Here is a 10,000-nt window from a genome sequence, read left to right on the forward strand (position 1 = left end):
TCGAGACAGACGCTTGAGGGGCAGTCATGTTTTACGATGGGAGGAGGACGCTGCGGTGTTGGTGAGTGCGTGTCTAATAAAAAAGATCATAAAAAAGAGGAGTTGTCGCTAAAACGTAGTAGGTGGGCATCAGCAGCCCCCTCCCTTCCACCGTGTCCAACATCTGTTTTCTTTGTGCCGGAGGAAGCATGTGAGAACACGGAGGCGGTTCTGCGGTGCGGAACATCTCATTTGAGGTTCTGCCCGTCTGCGGTCCACGCTGCCACACACACACACACACACACCCTCGATGCTAATTTTAGTCGCCGTGTCGGCTCTGAGCGTTTCCATTTAGTCACATTTGTCTCATGAGAGATTTAGTAGGATTTAGCAGAACTGAAGTAGGGGCATCTTCTGCTAAAAGGAAGAGCAGAGAAGAAAAGATGAGGTGATTTTCGGTGTCTGAAATCCAGGCTGGGGAGACATTCCGCAGAAAGGAAGACGGACACGATGGAGAAGGAAGGAGGAAAACTTACGGTTAGTTCTTCAGCCCTGTATTTATCCACAAAGTTTACCCAGCGAGCGGCAGGTGAACTAACACGCTCATGGACTTCCATTATTGGTCCAGTCTCTCCCGATCTAAACTGGCAACTCGGCTATATTATTACACCGGTTTGGGTCTTGTTTAACGTCGATCCGGCCTGTAAATCCACATCCTGTCCTGGTCCATATTAAGTTTGACGTCTTGTCTACACCCACAGTGATTGTCTTTACTCTGACCCCAAACGAACTTCTTAACCCTTAAGAACCCAACCCAGCAGATGCGTGTTCACCTTCGCAGTGCCTGGAACGACGCGGGACTCTATAGTCCTCTCATGCACGTCGGTATGGGACAGGAAACGCAAGCATTTGCTTGAGGAACTCAAGTGGAACCTTCGATGGACAACGTACCGTACGGCCACATCTGTGAAGGCAGGAAAAGCTAAAAACGTCAGCGACGGTGTTGAGTTTGAGCCGAGATGCGGTGATATTAGCGGTTATCCTGAGTACCTGGTCCACGTGAGCTTCAGGAGTTCCAGTTCTGCAGAAACACCTGAACGTCAGCAGTGTAATGATGTGTTTCTACCTGAGCTTTCAGCATCGGAGAACCGGAACCGCCTCCATTACCCGCTGGTCCGGTACCAAAGCTTCCAGGAGGATGGTTTCTGGAAGGCCAGGTGCGCCTGCAGGAACGGCGTTGTGCTTGATATCTTTAGGAAAATATATACACGTGTAAGAATCTGGATACGAGTGTAAATCCTTCACGCCGCTGTCAGTTCCGTCATGATGGAAGGTCGAGTCGACTGACAGGACGCCTCCTTTCCTGTCCAAGATTACAGACGGTGTGTGTGTGTGTGTACGGTGAACGATTACAGGCTGTGCGTGTGCATGCACATCTGGTGAGACCGCGGGGGGGAGGAGAGGGGGTCGTTACGTCAGGAACCGAGCGATTAACGCCCTCATTCACCCCCAGACCACAGTAACACCCTCATCCTTGTCCAGGGGCTTTAATGCCGAACAGCTTCTTTTTGGCACCGGTGCAGATTCAGGTGTCAGGTTTAAGGAATGAAACCGCAGCTAACCGCTAATCCTGCGCAGTGCACAACATCCAGAACATCTGTACTGAAATAAAAATAAAGTATCAGAAGAAATCGCGATACGCATACGATTAGTCTTATCGTCATTTTACAGGCGGAGATTCGGTGTGCTGTTATATATGAAATAAAAAAAGATGTGACGTAAGGAAATATAAATATGAAGTTGTGTATATATATATATATAATATAATGATATGAGTAGTGTGCAAGTACGAGCATCAGGGTTGGAGACGGGTGTTGTTTAAACCGGAACCTGCCGTAAACTTGACCTTAAAATTTATACTCCGAGTATATATATATATATCTATCTTTTTTTTCGAAATTCCACTCAATAAAAATGGGCGTAAGGGAGAAAAGCCGCAGCTGCTGCGGTGGAGAAGATCCTCGGCTCAGGACAAAAATCACACCGGAGACCCGCTTTAATCCCAAATCACCTTTAATTCACGTTCTGAGTTTGGAAAAAGGCTCAGAAAAATTGTAAATGATGCACACACATACACACACACACACACACACACACACACACACGTGTCTGAGCTTTCAAAAGTGGGTTTCTACATCCAGAAGGTAATGAACTTTAACAGCGTGTGTCACAGTTTAGGATAATTTCAGTGCTTACTTTGGCTGCAGTTCAAACACTATGGCCAAATCTGTGTGTGTGTGTGTGTGTGTGCGTGTGTGTGTGTGTACGTACACGTGTGGAACCACGCGTAAAAACCTGTCTCCCTTTTTCTCCATTTCTTTCTTTCACGTTCCCCTTCTTCTTTTTTTTCCAGTCCCTCGTTAGCTTCCATAACGCCTCGCTGCTGACCGCGTCCAGGGTCAAAGGTCAAAGGCGAAGACAGTCACACGTTCCCGCGATGGTTCTGGTTCGGTACTCGCAAACCGTTCCGCAGTATTTCCATCGCAGAAGATTCTCCTAATCAAACCGATTCTCCTAATTGAACCGGGACCGGCGACGTCATAGGATCCAGGATGGCGTCGTTTTGTCACCACGGCAACTCGTTTAACAGGTCACGGGGTCAATCCGTGAAAGCTACATCCAGTTGCTCGTGAAGGTCTGGGTAAGCGACTAACAGCGGTTACTTTACATATTAGTGATTAGTTCACGGCGCCAGACGAGACATCGGTGGAGCTTTTCTCGAACGAGTTCTCTTTTACACGTGCGTAATAAGCGCGCACTTCTCCGTCCAATCATCTTTAAGCATCCTGCTTTGGTTGTCGAGCGCTCGTCGGGTCTCACACCTCACTACGCTACGACGGAAAGGCCACTCTAGCCAGAGACAGGACGCTTACTCGTTACGATTCTGTGACATTTGTGTTTAGCCGATCAGCCATCTGTTTTTTTAGCTCCGCCCACCAGAGGAGGGGAACTTTCGGTTAAAGTAGGACTGCTGCTATTAAAGTTAGAGAAGAGAAACTCTGTTCATCGTACTCATTTATCTCTGTTAGGGGGAGACTGCTGCTCTCAGCACCACACACTCATTATACACCAGGTGCTGCTGAAGTGTGTGTGTGTGAGTGTGTGTGTGTGTTCTGTGAGAACCACTGAGTCGGCACTGTCTGTTCTGTAAGAGTGAATCGTGTGTGTTGACTCTTAATAACACATGTCCACGCACGTATTATAATTAGAAATATTGAATAAATTTGTCTATATTAAATGGGGGGCGCACAGTTTGCCTCGCACCTCCGGGGGTTCTCCTGAGGGTTTCCTCCGGGTACTCCGGTTTTCTCTCCCAGTCCAAAGACATGCGCTGTAGGCTGATTGGCGTGTCGAAATTGTCCGTAGTGTGTGTGTGTGTGTGTGCGTGTGCGATCGTGCCCCATGATGGGTCGGCACGCTGTCCCGGGAGTCCCCCGCCCTGTGACCCGAGCTCCCTGGGATAGGCTCCAGGGGCGTTTTTTCTTTCGGTTTCCTGGTCGGAGTTCGGATATCGCGAGTTCCGTGAATCGAATGCAGGAACGTTCCCTGTATACGCGCCCTACATCGGGTACGGCAAAACGCCTGTGTAGTACACCACACACATAATCTTAGTCACTACGGTTAAAGTATTGGCACCCCCGTGTTATACTTCAGTTATATGTTGAACATGGAATCGTCGGTTTCCTCATATTCCCTCAGCGACGACACTCGCTCGAGCCCTGAACCGCGACCCGATGGGTCAGGAGGTTTTAAAGGGCTCGACGTCACTCGATGATTTCATGCAAAGCGGGGTTTTTTTTGTTTGTTTGTTTTTTAAAGCATCCACTTCCTGTAGGGTCACATGACAGACGTCCGCTGACGGTTGACGGGAAAAACAACCGTGCGAAGGTTTTCCGCCGCGAGTGCAGTTGTGTCTGGAGATCGCAGAGTAAAGGATGCCGCTGTGTCATTTGCGTTGCGATGTTTAAACACGCCGCCGTCCGAACTGTTTCCGAACGTCACACGCTGAAGCAACACACACTCTGTGCCTCTGTTCCTCTCACACACACACGCACACGGATACAGATGCATGCTTGCACGCTGTTCTTGTGTATTTTAAACATTCTGATCATCAGACCAGGCTGAAACACACACACACACACACACACACACACACACACACACGCACACACACACACCCTGTCGCAGTAAGGAGTTTGCGATAACATTGTGTAAGACGTAAGTGTTTCGCTCCCCTTTTGATTTACAGACTTTCATGCTGATAAGCCGTGATATAACAGCTTATACACAATTATTCCCATGAGCCCTGACAGGAAGTGACCTCATAACGGGAGAGAGAGTGTGAGACCATGGAGAGATATCATCACTAGTTGAAGTCACTCTGCTCTGTGTGTGTGTGTGTGTGTGTGTGTGTGTGTGTGTGTGTGTGTTGGGGGTCTCTAAGTCCGAAGCTGTGTTAATAAAGCGGTGGTGATAAAATTACTGACCGAGACTCCCCCAGGAACACACACACACACACACACACACACACACACACTCACACACACACACACACACACTCACAGAGTGTAAGGTCAAACTCATGCTCAGGGTGATGTGATGTTGTTCTTGGCAAGTTGAAAAGGGTGTGTGTGTGCGTGTGTGTGTGTGTGTGTGTGTGTGTGTGTGTGTGTGTAATAATGTGCCCTAATAATGTAAACTGTCGATTCACATATGCAATTTATTACAAACGCAATGATTGTGGCACGAAATGGTTATTACACAATTATGTGTACACATCTCTCTCTCTCTCACTCTCTCTCACACACACACATTCACACACACACACACACACACACACACACACACTGAGTATGACTGTGAATATTTAAAAATAGGCCCAGTGCTGGAGGAAGAGGTCATGGAGTTCGGGCATGTTCCACAGAGCTGGTTATGTTTCAGTCGATCTGATCATTTGATCTTTTTCAGTAACCTGATGCTCCTGGACCAGCGTCCAGCGTCCAGCGCTCAGCGTCCAGCGTCCAGCGTCCAGCGCTCAGCGTCCAGCGTCCAGCGTCCAGCGCTCAGCGCTCAGTGTCCAGCGCTCAGCGCTCAGTGTCCAGCGCTCAGCGTCCAGCGCTCAGCGTCCAGCGTCCAGCGCTCTGCGTCCAGCGTCCAGCGCTCAGTGTCCAGCGTCCAGCGTCCAGCGCTCAGCGTCCAGCGCTCAGCGTCCAGCGTCCAGCGCTCAGCGTCCAGCGTCCAGCGCTCTGCGTCCAGCGCTCAGCGTCCAGCGTCCAGCGCTCAGCGTCCAGCGCTCTGCGTCCAGCGCTCTGCGTCCTGCGTCCAGCGTCCAGCGTCCAGCGCTCAGCGTCCAGCGCTCTGCGTCCAGCGTCCAGCGCTCAGCGTCCAGCGTCCAGCGCTCAGCGTCCAGCGCTCAGCGCTCAGCGCTCAGCGTCCAGCGCTCAGCGTCCAGCGCTCTGCGTCCAGCGTCCAGCGCTCAGCGTCCAGCGTCCAGCGCTCAGCGTCCAGCGCTCAGCGCTCAGCGTCCAGCGCTCAGCGTCCAGCGCTCAGCGCTCAGCGTCCAGCGCTCAGCGTCCAGCGTCCAGCGCTCAGCGTCCAGCGCTCAGCGTCCAGCGTCCAGCGCTCAGCGTCCAGCGCTCAGCGTCCAGCGTCCAGCGCCCAGCGCTCAGCGTCCAGCGCTCAGCGTCCAGCGTCCAGCGTCCAGCGCTCAGCGTCCAGCGCTCAGCGTCCAGCGCTCAGCGCTCAGCGTCCAGCGTCCAGCGCACAGCGCTCAGCGTCCAGCGTCCAGCGTCCAGCGCTCAGCGCTCAGCGCTCAGCAGTATCTACCACAACCAGTGCGAGTTTCAGCCTCTTATTACTGTATATGAAGCTGTATATAGTCACATAGAGCCAAAATATATCATGTATACAGACAGAGATGCTGTTCCTCCGCTCACGCCTGCTGTTCACCTCGACAGCAAACTCTCAGCTGAAGAGAAAATGGCCGAGCTCGCTAATTACACCCGTGACCCGTAGGTGCCCCTATAGCCCCTTTGACGTTTACCCGTAGCGCCATAGAACGCACAAATAAATGGGTAAAAACACAACATATTATCAACCATTTTTATTTCTTTTCTCTGTTCCGGTCTTTAGGTAGTGTGCACACTTCCAGGTGTCACTGTTACGCCTAGGTTAGCATGGCGTAGGTCACTGTTTACCGTTTTGGACGCCATGTTGCCTCATGTTGTGAGTTCTCCGTCTCTGTATTTTAACTCTATGGACTTTCCCCTAATCACAGAGTCTCCAGTGACGTCGTACCTGCTGTCGGTGCTGTGGAAATGTCAGCAAGCTGTGTTTTTCCATCTAACGAGCACGTTTTATACACGTTTACTCGTACGGGCCAAAGACGGCAGTCACAACTGAACACTATGACAGCGAAACCCGCAGCCAGGGATGGTTAACAAGCTGCTCCTCAGTTGTTTCAGCTCATTTTGGCACCAGATGTGATGTTAGTGACCTCAGGGTCGCAGGTTTGATCCCACATAGGTATGTTAGGAAGTGGGTCACGTGACCTTGTTCAAAGCATGAAACCGTTTTCAGTTATCTTCCAAAACAAAACCACAAACTCATCCTGCTTTATATTTCAGTCTTATTAACCGGTAGATGCGCTAGAGTTATGAAGAGCCACGCTAATTACTTTCCACTCCTTCAGCCTGTTTTTTTTATTTCTCTCCCAGCCTGGCTTTAGTGTTTTACAGCGACAGCCGCACTTTATTTCTTTTCCAGGCCTTGAAAAAAAAAAACAAGGATGGTGCCGCGTCATTGGCCGCCGTGTCGCCATGGCGACCGTCTGGCCGTGTGCGATTGGTCGAGCGGTATTCCTCAGTCTAGCCGGTGATGAGGTCCTGAACCGGGCCTCACGCTAATGACTGGAGCAGCACTGCGAGCTAGTCTCAGTGGTGCTAGCATGCTAACACCCCACACATGAGCACATGTGAAAAAATAATGACGGAGAGAGGGGTCGAAGAGACTGAAGCACTGCCTCGCCCCCTCCGAACAATACAAGGAAGCCTTTGTTTTTGGGTTGGTTTTTTTTTTAGAGAGAACCCTTTCTCCTCTTTCTCGGCTAAATCGATCTCCTCACCTCAGACCTCCCTGAGAGGGTAGCTTTGACCTGAACAGCTGGATGATGGAGCGTTTCTGGGAGAGTTCAGGAAATATCTAGACGCTTTACCAAGTGTTCCGCTAGATTACGTCGTTAAAGGAAAACTCTGGCGTTTTCAAACTAAGCTCGATTTAGCCGTGTACAGAAACGCTTTCAGAGTTGGAGACGTAAATACAACGTCACGCAGAGAAAGTGCCTCATCTCACTGAGCAGTCGAGGGTTAAGGGCCTCGCTCAAAGGCCCGACAGTGACAGTTTGGTGGTGCTGGGGTTTGAACTCATGACCTTCTTATCAGTAGTCCAACATCTTGACCGCCGAGCTCCTCCTGAGCGTATTGAAGAACGCGAGTTAAAAAGGTTGGAGTATTCCTTTAACAGGCATTTGTTGCAGATTAAGTTCTTATGTTCTGGAGCAGAGGAATCTCCGCCGCGATGCGTTTGAGAAGCTCCGTCCCAGTGGACCGTGGTTTGTTCTCGTTTGCAGGAGTGCACAAAAAAATTCACAGTATCACATGTATGTTGGTAAATATTTACTTATAAACCGAGTGAGTGACTGACACAGAGCCCAGCGATGAGCGCAGGAGGACTGGGGGGGAGCGAGAGAGTGAATGCTGGAGGGTGGAGTAATAATCTGGGGGTTTTCATCTCGTTCAGTTCATCACACTGGGCTTCGCTCCAAGTCCAATCATCTTTCAGGGCTTTGTCTGGCTGGAACTGGCATGGCCTCGTGAGAAGGCCTCGTCCTGGAACTGGAGTCATCGCACCGACTTGTTGTTGTTTCATGCTTGAGCATAAAATCGTCGAATCGCTGTGTTCGGTTTGTGTACCGTCCGTTTCAATCGAATTGAACGGAATCACTGAACGTGATCGAACCGAATCTCATTGAACTTAATCGCGTTCCTCTTCCTCTGTGTGTGCGCAGGTTCTGCCAGCGGGAATCTGGTGGCTCAGGAGGCCGTGAGAAAACAGGCAACTTTCCGCAAGTCGACGTTACCCAGTCCCACAGAGCAGCTCTCCAGTACGAACCAATCGCATTTCTTCTTCTTCTTCTTCTGTTATATAATCAAACACTCACTCACTCACTCACTCAGTCAGTCAGTCAGTCACTCACTCACTCACTCAGTCACTCACTCAGTCAGTCAGTCACTCAGTCAGTCACTCACTCACTCAGTCACTCACTCAGTCAGTCACTCACTCAGTCACTCACTCACTCAGTCACTCACTCACTCAGTCAGTCACTCAGTCAGTCAGTCAGTCACTCAGTCACTCAGTCAGTCACTCACTCACTCACTCAGTCAGTCAGTCACTCACTCACTCAGTCAGTCACTCAGTCACTCACTCACTCACTCAGTCAGTCAGTCACTCAGTCAGTCACTCACTCACTCAGTCACTCACTCAGTCAGTCACTCACTCAGTCACTCACTCACTCAGTCACTCACTCACTCAGTCAGTCACTCAGTCAGTCAGTCAGTCACTCAGTCACTCAGTCAGTCACTCACTCACTCACTCAGTCAGTCAGTCACTCACTCACTCAGTCAGTCAGTCACTCACTCACTCAGTCAGTCAGTCACTCAGTCAGTCAGTCACTCACTCACTCACTCACTCAGACACTCACTCAGTCACTCAGTCACTCACTCAGTCACTCACTCACTCAGTCACTCAGTCAGTCACTCAGTCAGTCAGTCACTCAGTCAGTCAGTCACTCACTCACTCACTCAGTCACTCAGTCAGTCAGTCACTCACTCACTCACTCAGACACTCACTCAGTCACTCAGTCACTCACTCAGTCACTCACTCACTCAGTCACTCAGTCAGTCACTCAGTCAGTCAGTCACTCAGTCAGTCAGTCACTCACTCACTCACTCAGTCACTCACTCAGTCAGTCACTCACTCACTCACTCAGTCACTCACTCAGTCACTCACTCACTCAGACACTCAGTCAGTCACTCACTCAGTCACTCACTCACTCACTCAGTCACTCACTCACTCACTCACTCAGACACTCACTCAGTCACTCACTCACTCAGTCAGTCACTCACTCACTCAGTCACTCACTCAGACACTCAGTCACTCACTCACTCAGACACTCACTCAGTCACTCACTCACTCACTCACTCAGACACTCACTCAGACACTCACTCAGTCACTCACTCACTCACTCACTCAGACACTCACTCAGTCACTCACTCAGTCACTCAGTCACTCACTCAGTCACTCACTCACTCACTCAGTCACTCACTCACTCAGTCAGTCACTCACTCACTCAGTCACTCACTCAGACACTCAGTCACTCACTCAGTCACTCACTCAGTCACTCACTCACTCACTCACTCAGACACTCACTCAGTCACTCACTCAGTCACTCACTCAGTCACTCACTCAGTCACTCTCTCAGTCACTCACTCACTCACTCACTCACTCACTCACTCACTTACCCACTCACTCAGTCACTCACTCACTCAGACACTCACTCACTCAGTCACTCACTCAGTCAGTCACTCACTCAGTCACTCACTCACTCAGACACACAGTCAGTCACTCACTCAGTCACTCACTCACTCAGACACTCAGTCAGTCACTCACTCAGTCAGTCACTCACTCAGTCACTCACTCACTCAGTCACTCACTCACTCAGACACTCAGACACTCACTCACTCAGTCACTCACTCAGTCAGTCACTCACTCAGTCACTCACTCAGTCACTCAGTCACTCACTCACTCACTCAGTCACTCACTCACTCACTCAGACACTCAGTCACTCACTCAGTCACTCACTCACTCACTCACTCAGACACTCACTCAGTCACTCACTCACTCA

The 10,000-nt window shown here is 50.3% G+C and overlaps 1 protein-coding gene across 4 annotated transcripts in view; it reads left to right on the plus strand.

Annotated features, from left to right (window-relative positions):
- Window positions 1-10,000, plus strand: part of emid1 (EMI domain containing 1) — a 90,000-nt gene that overhangs the window by 38,628 nt on the left and 41,372 nt on the right. For all 4 annotated transcript variants that reach the window (XM_017451411.3, XM_017451408.3, XM_017451412.3 and 1 more), the window contains exon 4: window positions 8,105-8,200. In XM_017451411.3, coding sequence (XP_017306900.1) covers window positions 8,105-8,200 — 96 coding nt within the window. The remainder of the gene's footprint in view (window positions 1-8,104; window positions 8,201-10,000) is intronic.

This window comes from Ictalurus punctatus, chromosome 22, assembly GCF_001660625.3.
Source record: "Ictalurus punctatus breed USDA103 chromosome 22, Coco_2.0, whole genome shotgun sequence".
NCBI lineage: Eukaryota > Metazoa > Chordata > Actinopteri > Siluriformes > Ictaluridae > Ictalurus > Ictalurus punctatus.